Below are 19,217 nucleotides of genomic sequence, written 5' to 3'. Positions count from 1 at the left end.
CTGTGCTTTCAGTTAAAGAAAAAATATATCATGCCAACCTGGTACTCTCAAGGGACAATACCCTTTAAATGTTAGGATTAAAACTGGCCATACACATATACATTTTCATTTGAGAATATTCGTATCAAAAATATTCTTTTGATTTTCTAATCATCAGTGGGGTCAAATCAATGTTCATTTTCGACAGCAGTGATGGGAAAATTTGAAGGGACAAAAAGGAAAACTTTTCTCGATCAAACAAATTTTCAGCCAGTGCACTGTGGTCATCATTCAGAAATTACATTCATTTTAAAATCAAATGTTAAAAGCAAAAGACAATTTTTGAGCGACATTTGTCCATTCATCGAATGTGCAAATAATTTTCATACAACTTTTCTGATGAATATTCTCAGCTGAAAATCTACACGTGTATGGCCAGCTGAACTGAGTATAAGCAGAGAGCAGGGGCGGACTGACCATTTGTAAACTTGAGCACTGCCCAAGGGCCCGGGGTCAGTAGGGGGCCCCATGAGATGCCCCTGGTACCTTTTTCATAGGTTTTTTTGAGTTTGGGCAAAGACACAGGGGCCCCATGATCCCCTAATGCCCGGGGGCCCCATGAGTTGTTAGTCCGCCCCTGGCAGAGAGTAACTGAAAATAAGGTGTCCTTTTAAAAATAATAAGCCCCTGAAATTTGATAAAAAGCATAGACATTGGAATACAAACACATGCCTTACTGATTGCCTATACTGTCTATGTAGTGTATCTGTTTTCGCTACGGCTGTATGTGAATGACAGCTCAATTCACTCATGAAAGTTAATAGGGCCTTTTATGTGGAAGAAAAAAAAAAATTTCTAGCTGGTGTTTCTGCAGGACAAATTCAACACTGGACAAGCCTTTAGGTTGAAAAATAGTATGTCCTTGAGAGGGAAGAAAAAAATATTCACTGTACAAGCTTTGGTGGAAAGTTTCTTCTGATGCTTTATCAATTAAAGAGGTATTAAAATCAAAACCAAAAATGTAGAACATTGAAGCTTACCAATCCTTACATGGAATGGTTGCATTAGTTTTCTTTTTTTAGGCTTTTTTCCCTCTGTTTTTGCCTGAAGATCTGGCCAGTAGCACACCTCCTGTATTAGAGTGCCACACTGGATGAAGGAGCAGTGTTTTCTGTCGGGGGGGGGGGGGGGGGGGAGTGTTAGATGTACTAGCAGATTAGATACACTAAAATATTGAAGTTGAACTCCAGCTTACACTTTATAAGCAGTTACAATAACAGGTTTTTTATCTTTTTGGTATAAATGTTTTATGCAAACAAAAAAAGCTGACCATTGTAAGCACCTCTGTTAGTGGTAAATGGTTTGACTCATTATTCAAACTTGTACATCTGCAGGATAGCTTGTTCTGTTGAAAAACAACATACTTACTGGCAGAATCACCAGGTGAAAATAAAAAAAAAGAAAGTCTAAAAAAGAAAACGAATGCAGCCATTAAATGTAAGAATTGGTAAGCTTCAATAAAATACATTTTCGTTTTTGTGTTTAAGCAGTTGCCTTCCACCCTATAGCAGAAATACTGTTACAGGGTGGCAGGGCTATGCAAAATCATATATAGATATATAGATATATATATATATATGTATGTGTGTGATTTTGCATTTCTGGGTAGGGGGCGCACGTGTGCACTGACCTAACGGTGCCTCCATTGGCTACAGATGTTGATCACCAGGTCCCAGCCGGAAATTCCCCCTGGCACCCAGCAATCACTGAGAAACAGTGACAAGGGAGAGACCTGTGTGCAAACAACACAGGTCTCTCTTCTGCCAGCAAGAACATGCTCCTGAATATTTCACTGCACAGCAGAGAAATACACAGCAGCATGATTCCCTAGTAAAACACACACAGCACACAGTAAAACAGCACACAGTTAACCCTTTGATTGCCCCAGATGTTAACTTCCTGCCCAGTGTCATTAGTACAGTGTCAGTGCTTTTTATTAGCACTGATCACTTTATTAGTGTCATTGAAATGTCAGTGGCAGTTAGTCAGTTCCCTCCAGTGTCAGAATGCCCACCGAAGTCCCATAGTCCTGCTATAAGTCACTGATCGCCGCCATTACTAGTAACAAAAAAAAATTCCAGTATATTTACTGCCATTTGTATACACTATAACTTTCACATAAATCAATTAATTTTACACGTATTGGGATTTTTTTAAGCAAAGACATGTAGCAGAACACATTTTGGCCTAAATTTATGATGAAATTAGATTTTTTTAATTTGTTTACTGGATATGTTGTATAGCAAAAAAATCAAAAATATTGTTATTTTTTCAAAATTGTAGGTCTTTTTTTGTTTATAGCACAAAAAATAAAAACTGCAGAGGCGATCAAATACCACTGAAAGGAAGCTCTATTTGTGGGGGAAAAAAGTACATAAATTTAATTTTTGTAGAGTGTTGCATGACCACGCAATTGTCAGTTAAAGTAACACAGTGCCGTATCGCAAAAAATGGTCTGGTCAGGAAGGGGGTAAATCCTCTGGAGGGCAAGTGGTTAATACCACTTTAAACAGATTGGTAATTCAAACTGAAGAAAATAGATAGGAGTATTCAAAAAAGGAAGATTAGTATTCACTTTGCTTTCACAGCACAGTAAGTAAAAAAAAAAAATCTGTCAGCTTAGGGTCATTAACTATTATTATGATTTAAATATGGTTCAGTAAAGAAACTAAATGCAAATTGTCAATGAAAGTGGTAATAATCTCTACATAAACAAAAATTTAAATGGTTTCCCTGCAGGTTTTTGCCTTAATGTGCTGGCATGCACTGTGTACTAGCACTTTATGCCAGATTTTCAAACAGAGCCCTCCAGCATTGAGCTGTCATTACTCCCTACGCTTCTATATTTGCCCAGTCTGTTTTCAGGGTTCACATTCTCAAGCTGTTTGAATAGTCTGATCGCGATGATGTCACTCATGTGCATGGTAGTCATTATCACGGCTTGGAACTATCTGCAATCACAGCACACTCATTGTTCTGTGACTGCAGAGAGCACTGAGCAGACGTTGGAGTTGATGTTAATATATACCCAACGGCACAAATTCAGACTATTTCCACAGCACCTATAGGTAATACTTTATTTACTTACCTGTAGGGCAACATTTAACATGTAACTTCAATGCCACTCTAACGGACTGAAAAAATGAATTTTCTTCTGGACAACACAAAAATGTACGTGTGTAAAAGTCCTATCTAAACATCTTGCGGCAGTCTTTATATTGTTTTTTTTTACACTTGTGATTTGAAGAGTGGACTCCTTTTTAATTGGTACACTGAGGAACTTCACTAATGCTGATGTTATAAAAGACTTTATACAATCTTTAACAGTGCCTTGCAGATGCATTTAAACTAGATGTATTCTTCTTGAGTCATTAGAGACCACTGCTATTACTGACATACACTGTGAATGAATGTGCTAAACAGGCAAGCAGCATAGATGTGCTGTGCAACAGTAATTGGCTTTGGGAGCTAGAGACCTAAATCACATTAATGTAGAGGACAGAGGTCAGGCTTGAATCTACTTATGTGTTATATATGTGACACATTATTTGTGACCTTGTGTGTTTATTTGCGTAGCAAGAGAAACACGGCAGTTTCACTCGTTAACTAGGAAACATTGAATCCTGAGCAGAATATGACAATATTTGTTTTTAGTGGTTGGCCCAATCCATCTCCTAGCACACATGTTACGCATATCATAGTGAGAAGTGAAATTATCAATAGGCATAGGTGCCAATGGTTCATATTAGATTCTCTGGACAATTCTGCTGAGTTGCTTGAAGAATGCCAGTGTGCAATTCTCTCTTTGGACTATGTTGAACTTATTTTCCAACATGATGGATTTCCTATATTGGACTGGTAAATATTATATCACAAAAGGTGCAAGTCCAGGCCCCCCACCCTTAGGAGTCGGTTCACACCAATGCGGTGTTGGAAATGCTGCAAATCCTTTGTGCTCCTGCATCGCATTGCAATCTCATCGCATTCATGTGATCTGGTGCGAGTGTCAATGCTAAATATATGACACCCGAAACAGATTGCAAAACTTGCCAGAAATCGCATCACATGGGTGAAAACACCCATGCAATGCAATGCAGGTGCGGATTTAAAAAAGGGTCCTGCACTTTTTTGGTGTGGATGCAATGCAACTTGAGCCATACAAAGTGTATGGCTTGAATTGCAGCGCACAGACATGTAATTTGCACAGGAATGTGGTGTGATTCCTGTAAGAATTACATGCGGTGTCCCACACCACATAGTTTGAACCCGGGCTGAAGGAAATAGTAACGTGGCACATGCAGCTCCCTGCACTGAATGATGTGTGTGGTCAAATTGCACTGACTGTTTTTTTCATTAAGCCCCCGGTCACATCGGGTGCGACTTGGTCAGAGCCGCACTGATTTTTAACGTAGTACATGCACTAATTTTCATGCGATTTGCATAGACATCTGTGTCAGATGTCTTGCAAATCACACTTGAAATCGGCATGTCTCCAGACTTTGGAATCATGTGACTTCACTGTAAGTTGCACGTTTTCAAAGTCGGGCTTGATGTGAACGGGGGCTTAGGGTCCTTTCACACAGGGCGGACCCGTTTAGCGGATCTGCTTGCTCAGCAGAGATCTCTCTGCTGATCCCTACTGAGCAAGCCAGTGACCGCTCTGTTTCTACTCCGCTGCTGCAGAGCAGACACAGAGCTGCTCATTTTCCACAATGGAGGTTGGATGAAAATGGGCCCAACCCTGATCCGATGAACGGAAGGAGAACTGGATCCCCATCTGTCCCTTTTTGGCAGAACGGATCAGATGTCAGCGGGTGTAAATGGACACATGTCTGTTTACACCCGCCACTCCGTAGAGGAGAATGGAAGTTCCGATTGGGTCCGCCTGAAAAACAGGCAGGTGGACCCAATCAGAACGTCCATGTGAAAGAGCCCTTATATAGAAAAAAAAGTTCAAACCCAGTGAGAACATTCTGCTACTCCTACTGAGCATGGGGATACCACATGTGTGAGACTTTTTTACAGCCTTGAAGCATAGGTGGGCCCAAAATCCAAGGAGCACCTTTGGGCTTTCAAGGAGCATAAATGATGTGTCTAATTTCCTTACTACCTATCACATTGGACAGTGGAAACACCCACAAAAATTACCATATTTTGTAAAGCAAACACCACAAGGTTATTTCAGAAAGGTATAGTGAATGTAAAAATGTCATTTTTTGGCACACGTTTTTGGAAAATGCAGGAGATGAAATGTACACAACGTTGTCAATTAATAGAATATTTCTAACACAAAGCATGGGCTTTGATCAAGAACACTTTTGCTAGCTTACACTGGTCTGGCAACACTGGGGACTAGGGTTTCAGCAATCAAGAACACTGTTGCTGACTTACACTGGTTTGTTGACACTAGGACTGGTTTGGCAACAATCAGGGACACTGTGGCTGGCTTACACTGGTTTTCTGACACTATGACTCATCTGACAATGATAAGGAACATTGTTGCTGGGTGCACTGGTCTAGCAACACTGGGACTGGTGTAATGGTGATCAGGGACACTGTGCTGGGAATGGTGGTGATCAGGGACACTGTGCTGGGAATGGTGGTGATCAGGGACATTGTGATTAGTGTGACAGTGATTATGGACACCATGACTAGTGTGGTGGTGTCAGAGATGCTGTGACTGGTACGGGGTGGTCTGGTGACATTATATTGCTGTGGTGGTGATCTGAAATAATGGTTGGCACCACTGACATACAGTGATATCAAAACAGACAGTCATTGTACATGATCACTGACCCAGCAGTACAATGTCACCATAACAATACTGCACTTGCTCTTGTGACAGTATGAAAAAAAATACATTTTTTTTGTTTTTTTACATGTTGACAGCAGCACAGTTTCTCCATAGTGTTTTGTTTACTATTGTGATTGGTTACAACATCACACGGTACAGGTGCTCAGCCATATGATCACTGTACTCAATCACAGCAATCACAATAACATGGGCTGCTGTTGGGGATCCGGGTATGACCAGAAATGTGTGGACTGACACAGGGAAGTAGCAGGCTTCAGGAACACTGGCGTAGTCAGGGCTGGAGAGGTGGAATGGTCAGGCAGGCCGCTAGGTACCGTCAGGCACCGCCCGGTGGGATCTCTAGTACCCACAGAACGGGATTCCCCAGGGCGTGGAGTCTAAGCCCCAGTCTGCCTTTTCACCAGAACCCTGATGGTGGGGATGGACTTGGCGCAGGACTGAGACCAGGTCGCGGCCCCTGAGTGCACCCAACTGTGGTAGAGGGGTCCGCCGAGGGTATGTACCGTGGGAAAGCCTGACGTAAAGAGGCTGGCAGACCTGGTAACAGGGACAGATCCATGCAGGATAGATGGATGGATCGTCTGGGTAGCGTCAGGCGTAGTCAGGCAGGCCAGGTTAGCAACGTGTGGGCAGCGAGGTACCGGAGGAGCAGGGAGAGAATAGTCAGGGTCACAAGCCGGGTTCAGTAACTCACGGGCAGCGCGGTACAGAGGATCAGGCAGAAGGATGGTCAGGCAAGCCAGGGATCAAGCAGGAGAAGTCAGCAGAGATCAGGCAACAAATCAGATAGTCAGCAGAACAGGAACACAGGATACCAGGTACAGGGGCTCATGGGAAACAATACACCAAGGCACTGATCACAGGCCTGGTCCTGCTTAAATACACCTTCTGCAATCAGCTTCAGCTGATGGCTGACTGCAGGAGTGAGCTTCTGGTTGCTGAGAGCACCCGCTGGCCAGCCCTGGTACTGCAGCCCACACGGCAGGTGAGTCCCACCACCAGTGGTGAATCCATTCATGACAGCTGCATTCATAATTTCTCTCATTTTTTATTTACTAGTGTGATCACTGTGGTTGGTCACCACAATCACATAGTACAGGGCCAAGCACAGCAGAGAGCACACATAAGTGAATATTATATTATAGACTGTATGTGTACCTCATCCCTAATTAACAATTTAGAAAAAGAAAAAAAGGAACATAATGGGACTTTACTGGTACAGTATCGGACAGACTCGTATTTATAAGTTTACATATTTGTTTGAAATACATCTTACAATGACATCATTTAAAAATAATACATGGCTAACCAGCTCAAATAGTAAAGACATGTCTTCCATAACATTGTATCCTCCAAAGGTCTATGCGTTTCACTTTTTAGCTTCTTCAGTACCCAAAAATTGGAGGTGAAGAGATCAAATGTAAGAAAACATACATATATGCGCACATGTAAATCATTAATCATACAATATAAATTCCACAAAAAACCATAAACCTTAAAAAATAAACTGTTCTCCGCAAACTCACATGTTGACATAGACGGTGATGCGGGGCAGCAGCACCCACACAGGAAGTCAACAGAATGGTTTCGAGTGAGCATTCATATCCAACTACCCTCCCAATGTCCCAAGTCAAATGGTATTCTATTCCAAAGAACAAAGAGAGACAATACCAATGAAGGGGGAGAGAGATAGTGAACCCAGAACATAAGCAGTAATAAATCACTTACTTAATCAGCTAACAGACAAGTAACAGATATGCTCATATGTAGATTAATCCATACACGGTATATTCCATAGATGCGTTCATAAATATAGTCTAAACATAACAATACATAAAAATCAATATGGAATTGTCCATTTCTTAGGGATTTAAAAACAATCGGCACACCCTTCCCAAACATTTACCTAACACTCCTACCAATAAGGCAAGAGAAGGTGCATAGAAGGTTCAATTCTCAGCCTCAATATTTCATAATATGAACTCGCTCCTTTAGGTGACCACATATATCAGTACAAGATATCTTCTTTATCAGTGGCTACTGTAATAGAACAAAGAGAACCATACTCAAGGATCCCCCAATATCTCCTCTGTCTATCTTGTCAACCAATATGTCTCATACCTCTAGACTACTCCATGTCATAATCCGCCCGCTATATATGCTTTCCAATGGCGGCAAAAGCAGTGTGCGGCGGGGTGCTTAAATGGCGTTATCCGCCGGAAACACATCATGAATCCATTACATCACTTCTGCCCTTATAAGACACAGGGCAGAAGTAAACCACATCCACAATCAAAATCATGCATCGCGAGTGCGCATACAAAACCTTATATCACTTCCACTCTAATCGAACACAGGTTTCCAACCTTTGATTGTGCGCACTTTGATTGTGCAGCACATCCACAATCAAAGTGCGCATGCGCGCCCACACTAGAGTCCACAGCCCGGCTTCACAATAATATCTACGGCAAACAGCGGTGAAACAGAGCACACATAAGTGGCCAATGCAAGAGGACATATGGGTACCTCCACTCGCATCAGGAAGTGGTTAAATAACATGCTTAGGATATGCCTTAAACCAGCCTAAGATATGACACACCTAAACACAAGCAACAGGATAATTTCGAAAGAAGAAAATACCATTAAAATTTATATTCGCTAAATTACATTCCATCAATGTATGTAAACTAGCAAGGAATTCTCTTCATCTATACCAGAAATTTATTTTAGATATGGATCTGGTATAGAAAACCACAAAAACAAGCAAACAAAAAGTCATTGGTTGCTAAGACACTAATTGGTTATTATGGTATATAATTTATTAAGCAGGTGGTATCTGGGGGCCCCCTTATTCCAAAGATGGCTTCCTCACCCCCACAAACCCCCACACCTCTGGCCTGATGAGACGGTGGAAGGTGGACAAGGTGTTTTGCAGGTGGTATCTCATCTAACACACCATTCCCATGTAAAGGGCATGTGGCCTGGTATGGTTCAAGAGGAGGTGCTGCAAACTCACTTGCCTGGCAGTCTCCTCTCTCAGATAAGAGTCCGGTTTGGATTCTGGGTGGACGCAGTGAATTTTTTTTTAACTTTTAGTGTGGGGTACAACCTTAAGGTAAACCTTATCCTCAAGGATAAGAGTCTGGAATTGATTTTAGAGCGTCATACAGTTTGTTTGTTTTTTGAGGGGGGGAGTTGGTGAGTGTCTGGTATACCTTGGTAAGGAACCCCTACACAAAAAAAGCTAAGGGGTACCCCCAAAATCCACACCGGGCCATAAAAGACCCTGTTTCCAGCATGAAACCTGGCATGCACCCCTCCTGAACCATACTAGGCCATATGCTCTCAACATGGGGACTGTACCTTGCCATGGCCCTCCCTAGCAAAACACCGTGTCCCCATGTTGATGAGGACAAGGGCTTCTTCCATACATTCAAGGCCCATGGATGCAGGGGTATTTGGGGGGGACTTATCAGTAATACATATCCATTGTCAATCTGATGAATGATGCAGAATTACCGGTCAAAAGAAGAAACACTGACCACACACAACAGTGTTCTTCTAATGCACTCCTTGCTACGAATAACAGCTCCTGGCCAACAGCTGAATATAAACAGATTGGTGGGACATGACTGTCTAAATAAGATCATGACCATATTTTGTCAAATATGTCACTTAGACTTCCCACTGCTTAGTTTACAGTTGGTATTTAGTTAGCAGGCAGCAGGATCTTGGTTGCTAGTATGATAACAGCCACCTGCCTCTTGGCAACCAATGATGCTGAACAGCTGCTAGAGACTTAGCAACCAATGACATCAGTGCCCCACGTATAGAGAGGTTGTCATTTATTGGCAGTAGTGGCTAGCAACTACATGTCTTCTCTGAAAGCTACTGCTGTCACATTGCACTCCAATTTGTCAACTCTTCACCCCATCTGCAGATAACTGACAGGAGAAACAAACACTGCATGTGCAACTACCTTCTAGTGTGGGACAGCAAGCAATTGGCCTTGCATATGCAGTGCACACTCCATGATGACCCTGGACAGCCAGAGAAAGGGGTCAGAGAATGGCTGTAGGGCAGTACACATTCCAAGTTGCATTAGCAATGGTGGAAGAGCTCTTGTTCCTCATCCTTGTTCCTCATCCTTGCTGGATGAACCTGTCTCAGTACTGCAAAGTAGAAATATTGTAAAGTCAGCATTGAATAAGTATGAGTAGGGGTAGAAGGCTACACATGCAGATTTTTAGTCTACAAGATTAAAAAATAATACTATAGTTGACATATTATAATTAAATGCTATGAACTCAAGCCGGTCATAGACGGTTCAAATCTCGGCCAGTTCAGCAGGAACCAGCCGAGATGTGAACCATGTATGGGCAGGCTGATGTACTCAAGCTGATCAATCGAATTTAACAACCATACTGTGCAGGGAGAAAAAAGCACTATTCTGCAGCCTCATGGTATGAGAGGAAATGCTTCTGTACCACCTACTGGATGGTAGCATTTTAAACAAGTTATTGCTCAGCTTGGAACTATGCCTCACAATACTGTGGGTTGTCCAGAGAAGCCTCTTCTCCCAAAATGCCTCAATGCTAAGTAAATTTACATCCATAATTTTCTGTACACTTTTTATCACCCTATGTAAAGCTTTCATGTCCTGGGCTTTGCACATACCCTGACACAAACCGTCATGATAAATCAACACAGTCTCCATGGCATCTTTATAGAAGCCAGGGAGGGCCCTCTCAGAAAAAACATCCCATTTAATTTCTCTCAAAAAATATAACCATTGGTGTGTTCTACTAACCGGGGAGGAAATATGCACTGACACTGAATAATTCTTCTCTAATTATCCTTGCCTATTTGGGAGATCAAAATCAATTTTTAAAGAGGGGAAACTAAAGCCAATAATACAAGCGTATCAATAAGTTACATAGATAATATAGTTTTAAAATATGAACTAAAAATCAATAAAAACCATTCAGACATTAATATTTGTACACTGTAGGTTGGTCAAAACCAAATGTAAAACTAGAGAAATACTGTAACATCCTTTGTAGACCTGTTTGCCCCAAAGACAAAAGGCCCTACACATACTCATCTAAGTGTATATATATGACACAGAAAAAAAAGACATATTTATTTTCCATACTGCACAAACAGCATTTAGGTGTTGGAGATGCAACTGTTCAGGCCAAATATACAGTATTCAATAATGTGTATTTTTTACAATATATAAAGGAAATAATATTGTGCACACTGCTTAGGTATGACTTCTAAAATTTTAGTTGCATGCTAGTAAGTTAACCACTTCTTCTGGCAGTAAGCATATATGCAGCTTCACGGCTGGTGGGCTTTAAAGCTGAACGATTGCATACAGTATATGCGTCTATAGGTAAACAGTTTATTGTGCTAAGAGCATGCTCCCTGCATGCTCCCAGCACAGTAACTAAACTATAACAAAAACGCTCCCAAAGCATACTTAAGATTGGAAGCTTTCGATCATGTTACCTCTGTGATAGCCAATCACAGTGGTCACATGAATGTCTGCCTACACCTCCCGGCATTTTGATTCACTTAAAGGGCCGGGAGATGGCAGCCGGAAAGGGTTAAACAGCCTCTTCTGCAATCCCTTAGACATAATGAGCAATTAACCCTTGCAGTGCAGTGTGGGGAAGGGAGGCATTGCAAGGATGGATTTTTATAAAATTTCTTGGACTTTAACATATTGCAGCTTTATAGACTTTAGATATGGTGGCTGCATTAATTTTCTTTTTCAGGTTTCCTTTATTTATTTTCACATTTAATCATGTGAATTACTCATTGCTTGTCCCTATGTGTCTAAAGTCACTCATCCATTGTAGCTATGGAGTAAGCCATGGTTGAAACCAAGGTTGGAGTTTAACCGCTTGCCGCTGACCCACAGCACATGTACTTTCAGTGGGCAGCAACTACAGGCTGGGTGGCATCCTGGTATGTTGCAAACTTTCTTTTGGGTTTGGGGCACGCATGCATGCACCCCATGCCGACCCCTGCTGTGATTGGACACAGCATAAATTTGGCAGCTGATTTGAGCCAATGATTTTGGCTGAAGTCAGCTGATCGGCTGTGGCCAATCTGTGTTTTGTGAACAGCGATCTGGCTGTTTCTTTGTAGGAAGAAAAAAAAACCTGACAGATCATTAAGTAAAAGCAGCACACATTACACACTCTACACATTATTAGGCACACAGCTAACCTTGTGATTATCCCTAGATGTTATCACCTTCCCAGCCAGTGTCATTAGTACAGTGACAGTATAAGCACTGATCACTGTATCAGTGTCACTATTAATGTTAGTATCCGTCAGCTATTGTACCTCCCAGCCAGTAACAGCTAGTGTCATATTGCTTGCCACACTATCACTGCTATCCCACTGATCATCATCATTACTAAAATAGTGTCATAGCTTTGTAAATTCCAAGACATACCATCGTTTGTAGATGCTAAAACTTTTGCACAAAACCAGTTAATATACACTTATTGGGATTTGTTTTTACCAAAGACATGTAGCAGAATACATTTTGGCCTGAATTTATGAAAAAATTAGATTTTTAATTTTTTTTATTGGATATTTTTTATATCAGAAATGAGAAAATATTGTTTTTCTTTAAAAAATGTTGGTCTTTTTTGTTTCTATAATAAAAAGTAAAAAAAAAAAACAGTGCTGATAAAATACAAAAGAAAGCTCTCTTTGTATGAAATAAATTACAAAAGTTTCATTTGCGTACAATGTTGCATGACCCCGCAATTGCTAGTTAAAGTAGTGCAGTGCGGAATAGCAAAAAATTATCTGGTCATAAAGGGGGTACAACCCCTGGAAAAAAGTATGGAATCACCACCCTTGGAAAATGTTCATTTAATTGTGTGGGAAAAAAACACAATCACAGACATGTCTTAAAATTTTAGGCACAGCTGAGTGGGAACAACCAACATCTTTTGCAACATTCCATGATGATTTACCTTCTTGAAGAAGTTTCATAATCTCCATTGTTTAAACTGACATCACTTGTGTTGGATTCATGTCATTCAGTTTGGTGCAACAGCTCACCAAGGTGTGCAAGCACTCTTTTTTTAACTGCAGACTAATTAGCAGGTGAAATTTGATGCAGTTGTTTGTTTTAGAACACAATTAAACAATTGAATTAACATTTTCCCAGAGTGGTGATTCCATACTTTTTGCCAGGGGTTGTAAAACCTTCCAGAGGTCAAGTGGTTAAACATTTCTACCTTTGTTGATCTCCATTACATTAGGGCTGACATGATCAGTAATTTGCAGAAAAATGATAAAGTTGATTGTGTTGTCTTTTCAGCTCACAGGAAGCAGCAAGGGCATTGAATTTCTGGGGAGGTCAACAGGCATTTTCTGTACTTGCTGAAGTGCTCTTAGTCTGAAAGAAAGAAAAGTAATTCTGAAATATCTTACATTTTGTTTTTGACTTTAGTTGCCCTTTATAAAGGGACTGAGCTGAACATTTTGCCCTAATGTTTTTGTTTATGAGTAGATTTTTAACAACATGCCAAACGTATTTTATAATGTTTATATAATTTCAGCTCAGCTTGCTTTGATTGTTTATGTCTATTTATAACATCAGCTTAAGTTATGCATTTCAGTTTTAAACACTTAATTATTTGTGAAATTTTCTCTTGTAGTTACTGTAAAAGTGCTCAGTGGATATGTACAAATCATGCTTGCCTTGTGGAGCCAGATTTGATTACGTACATCAATGCCAGAAACCTTGGGTAAGAAGGAAATGTATGCAGTTATTACATATCCAATATTTGAATTTTTTTTATCATTTTAAGTTGTTTTTCCTTTCCAATTTTAAGCATATTGCCATTATTTCTTGTGAAATGTACCCAAGAGCTCCAAATAAACACCAACAACATTACTGGTTATTACTAATGAATGCATTGCTGCTGGTTTAAAATGTATTCAACTAATCAGGTTTCACCTCTTATTTTATGGAAAGATTAAACCAAAATTCTGACCGCTTTCCATGGATAACACCTCCACTTCTGTTCTTATTTTCTCCATCTGTCACAAAAGAAGTATGTGAGCTGCCATTGCTGATATCTTTCTTAAAATACTATCTGTCTGGCTGTATCTGGCTACAGTACTTTTGTTGGAAAGCTGCTGCAAACATGCTGAACACATGGCTAAGTCCTTCTTGTTTTTTATTGGAAAACAATGAGTACACAGAGACAGGAAATTATATCATAACCATGTAGTTCCACTAACAATAACATTGCATTATACAGGGATTACCACTTACTGGCAGGACTAAACGTCAACGTATTATATGTGAGAATGTTTATTGCAGTTATGTCTGTAAAAACAAGAAAACTATTTTTGAGTCATGGACCAAGAGCAACTTATTTAAATGTTAACTTTAATTGATACACTATATTACCAAAAGTATTGGGGTGCCCCTCAAAATCATTGGATTCAGGTGTTTAAATCACCTCCATGGCCACAGGTGTATAAAATCAAGCACCTAGGCATGCAGACTGCTTCTACAAACATTTGTGAAAGAATGGGCTGCTCTAAGGAGCTCAGTTAATTCAAGCGTGGTACAGTAATAGGTTGCCACCTGTGCAATAAGTCCATCTGTGAAATTTCCTTGCTACTAAATATTCCACAGTCAACTTTTAGTGGTATTATAACAAAGTGTAAGCAACTGGGAACAACAGCAACTCAACCATGCAGTGGTAGACCACGTAAAATGACAGAGTGGGCTGTGCTGAAGCGCACAGTGCTCAGAAGTTGCCAACTGTCTGCAGAGTCAATATTTAAAGACCTCCAATTTTGTGTGGCCTTCAGATTAGCACAACAGTGCGTAGAGAGCTTCATTGAATGGGTTTCCATGGCTGAGCAGCTGCATCCAAGCCTTACATCACCAAGTACAATGAAAAGCATTGGATGCAGTGGTGTAAAGCACTCCACCACTGGACTCTAGAGCAGTGGAGATGTGTTCTCTTGAGTGACAAATCACACTTCTCTGCCTGGCAAGCTGATGGATGTGTCTGGGTTTGGCCAAGAGAACAGTGTCACGAACGCGAGATCGCTGCCACCAATATGCGACAATCCCACGATCGCTGTCACCAATATGTGACGAGCGCGGCGTCAGACACCAGCCCTTCTCACCAAACTCCTGACCGAAGGACTAGCCAATCTAAAACCGCGCTGTCACGTGCGTAACAATGCCACACCCAGCTGTACCCTGCACAATGATTTTCCAGATAATTGGACCACAATCGATGTACCGGCAGCCTGAATGCGATTGTTACTGGGTCAGGTTAATTATGCAATTAACCCTGCACACTGCCACCACCTCCTTTTGTACAGAGAAAGAGGAAACTCAGCGATATCAGCTATAACACTATAATGATTGAGATAATCGTCTGTATAAAACGGTCACCGCAGGCTGGTTATACAGAGGGTTAACAAACACAGTAGCTTTCTCTTTAGAGGCAGGAATTTGTAAATTGCAATTAAGAGCTATAGAAACAGTTCAACACTTTCAGAAGGAAAGATTTATTACTAAAAGGTCAAACGGGTGCAATAAAAATATTTACAGAAAAAGAAGTAACTAAGATATATATATATAAATATACAGAGACCAACAGCACAGCAAAGAGATATCAGAGAGAGGTAAGAGGGTTAAGGTACTTGCCAAAGTCCTGGGTTAGCAGATCCAAGTTTCAGAGCGAAAGGGCATGGGTCTCCCCAGATGGTACTGATATTAAAATGGGAAACATCTTCAACTTCCTCTCTTAGGCCGATTTGTAGTTCGCCAGCAGGGGTGTCTCTGAAGTCAAGGACCAAAACCCCGTTTAGGGCATGGAGGTCTGGGTGGATACCTCAACTAGAGCCAAAATCTCTCCTAACTCATATTTTGGCACATAACTTTCCATCTGCACAAGTGACATTCCACCCACGGGTAGATTATTATGCAGACACGTCTGAGGATTGATTAGATATGAATTATGAAATTATACATTAAACGGTTCACGAGATCTACTTTTCAGCTTTCCTATGTATTCGAGACAAGGAGAATGACCCATCAAATTGTTCGTCTCCTCTTAGCCAATCTGACAATATGTCTGTTTTTTTATGTAAGTCTCTCATATTCCAAGATATGAGACATAGGGGAAAAATGGATTTTGAAAAGGGGTTATCTGATCGTGTTTCCTGGGAATGTTCTTTGAACTCCTGGGAAAGCTTGCCTTATCTTATACGAGGTGTTACATTGCACAGGTTCTTTGGACAGCTAGGCCCCAGCTCCCTTGGGGACTTTATAGCTCCTAGCCCCCTGCTGGGCCCTGGCCTCCTGTGACACTCCTAACATACATACACACTGGCCAAATGTCGCTGTGACTCTCAGAGAAGGAGGGAGAGAATGAGGGGGAAATATGTTTGTCAGGATGGTTAACCCCTTTGCCAAGATGGAGGTTGAAGCCAAAATGGTTGAACCGCATCTATCTCTGTGTGTACGCTTGTTGCAAACAGTACTTGCCTGACTGCATTGTGTCAAGTGTAAATTTTGGTAAAGGGGAGATTATGGTGCGGGGTGGTTTTTCACCAACCTCTGCCCTACTGACACATCCACTACTCTACTGTCACCACCATTGTTCTACTGACACCGTCCACTGCCCTACTGAAACCATCCACTGTCCTACTGACACCATCCACTGCTCTACTGACACTTTTCACACACTGTTCACTGCCCTACTGACACTGTCTGCACTCCATCCACTGCCCTGTGGACTCTGTCCACTACTCTACTGACTTACACCGTCCACTTTCAAGGTAGACTTAGTTTATATTTTTACAGTGACATTTGTTTTATAATTTTTTTTAAGTTTTCCTTACTATTTAGCTAGGTCTTGCAAGTTAATTTCTTAAACAAAAAGGGTGCTGAACCCTGGCGATATTTGAACTCTTTCGTGTTGCTGAGGTAGATCTCCACCTCTCAAAGGCTGCCTACCCCTTTAAGACATGGGAATGCCTCAATTTATCTACATTGAAAAATCCAGTACACAGAGCAAGCAGGTGTTTTTTTAAGATAACAGCTTAACGCAGGTAAGTTAAGATTACTTAAAAATACACTTATTAACTTCTTGCCGACCGCGCATAGCCGAATGACGGCTTCACCGCGGCCGGCCAGTTCTGAGTGGACGTCATATGATGTCCTCCCAGAACGCGCTCTCCTGCGCGCCCCAGGGGGCGCGCACCCGGCGATCTCCGTGATCGCTGTGTCCTACGGACACAGCTGATCACGTGATGTGGTGAAAGGCCGATCCCACTGGCCTTTTACCACGTGTTCAGCGGTGTCCAATGACACGCTGATCACAGGGAAATGCAAGTGCCGGTTCTCGGCTGCACTTTCCTCACGCTGTCAGATCGTGAGGAAAGTACTGCCGAGAACCGGCAGTTGTCAGAGCGGGGATCGGCACCGATCATCAGGGCACTGATGATCAGTGCCCTGATGATCGGTGCCCAGCAGTGACACCCGCAAGTTCCGCCCAGCAGTGCGCCCACTAGCCCCGCCCACCCGTTCCCAGCAGTGCCCCCACCTGTGCCCAGCAGTGCCCCCACCTGTGCCCAGCAGTGCACCCACCTGTGCCACTCTGCAGTGCCACCTACCTGTGCCCAGAAGTGCCACCTACATGTGCCCAGCAGTGCCACCCACCTGTGCCCACCCACCTGTGCCCACCAGTGCCACCCACCTGTGCCCACCAGTGCCACCCACCTGTGCCCACCCACCAGTGCTGCCCACCAGTGCCACCCACCAGTGCAGCCCAGCAGTGCTGCCAGTCAGTGCCACCAGTCAGTGCCCAGGGGTTGTGCCAGTCAGTGCCGCCAGTCAGTGCCCAGAAGTGATGCCAGTCAGTGCCGTCTATCAGTACCCATCATCAGTGTCACCTATCAGTGCCGCCTATCAGTGCTGCATATCAGTGCCGCCTATCCGTGACCCCTAATTAGTGCTGTCTATCAGTGCCGCCTATCCGTGCCACCTCATTAGTACTGCCTATCAGTGCCCTTTAGTGCTGCCTATCAGTGCCCATCAGTGCCGCCTATCAGTGCCCATCAGTGCCGCCTCATCAACGCAAATCAGTGAAGGAGAAAAAATACCTGTTTGAAAAATTTTATAAAAGAAACAAATAAACTTTTTTTTTTTTTCAAATTTTTTGCACTTTTTTTAATTTATAGCGCAAAAAGTAAAGCGCCCAGTGGCGATTAAATACCACCAAAAGAAAGCTCTATTTGTGAGAAACAAATGATCAAAATTTCATATGGGTACAATGTTGCATGACCGCGCAATTGTCAATCAAAGTGCGGCAGCGCTGAAAGCTGAAAATTGGCCTGGTAAGGAAGGGGGTATAAGTGCCTGGTAGGCAAGTGGTTAATATAGTACCAATATTGCACCAATTTTAAAGTGAGTTGAGTTTCATTTATATGTATTTATACAAATATACAGCAGAGAGACATTTCCTGAACATGGCTTTTACAGGACCATCCAGTCTTTGGATAATGCATATTTGCTTATGAAGCAAAAGATTACCAGATTGTGGAAATTTTCTGAAAGCAACAAAAGTAAACCATTACAGATAAAACATTTTAGGAAAACATTTTGAACTCATTTTTCTTTGACACCCATCATATATTTTGACAGCTTACTTATACTGTAAAAAAAATTAAATTAGTCTAAAATGCTTTTGATGTGTAGCAATTGTAAATCTTACAGAAATCATTTTCTGATAATAAAAATATTGAAATAAACCACAGATACCAAAAATACACAATATTAATCCTAATGGGACCTATATGTATTAACATTAAATTACACATTTTTCTACATACAAAAAGTATTTTTATTGATATATTATAAAATCTTTGCCATTTAAAATATGCATAGCATCACACCATGTTCAATAAAAGTTCAATAAAATGTTAACCTATACAGGCCTAATTTAACCCTGTAAATGCCATACTGCAGTGTTACAGGGTGATTGTGACACAGCCCCATAGAAGTGCATTGGTTGCATTCGGTAGCAGTAAGCAAAGCATTATGGCCACGGAATGTGTACAGCCCTGCATGCCCAGGTTCCAGCGGGCAGTTAGGGTTGGTAAAACCACAGCTCAGCTACTTGGTTTTACTGCCTCCTAGCCAAACATAATAACGAAGCCTGATTGTACAATGATATCCAAACTATGAATTGTATACAATGTAGAGCGACACACATATTTTCAGTTTATATGCATGCTTGTGAACATTATACAGTATATATGACAGAACAGCCATCCTGAAAATTAT

General features: G+C 41.6%; 1 protein-coding gene across 1 annotated transcript in view; it reads left to right on the top strand.

Moving 5' to 3' along the window:
• TINAG (tubulointerstitial nephritis antigen) overlaps window positions 1-19,217 on the top strand; it is a 113,092-nt gene that overhangs the window by 33,419 nt on the left and 60,456 nt on the right. Inside the window, exon 3 of the mRNA XM_089694144.1 lies at window positions 13,549-13,638. Within this exon, the coding sequence (XP_089550270.1) occupies window positions 13,549-13,638 (90 nt within the window). The remainder of the gene's footprint in view (window positions 1-13,548; window positions 13,639-19,217) is intronic.

This window comes from Staurois parvus, unplaced genomic scaffold (assembly GCF_062004578.1).
Source record: "Staurois parvus isolate SC_StPar_1 unplaced genomic scaffold, SC_StPar_1.0 ptg000652l, whole genome shotgun sequence".
Lineage (NCBI taxonomy): Eukaryota > Metazoa > Chordata > Amphibia > Anura > Ranidae > Staurois > Staurois parvus.
The sequence above is the reverse complement of the archived record's forward strand: the minus strand, read 5'-3'. Positions and strand labels throughout refer to the sequence as shown.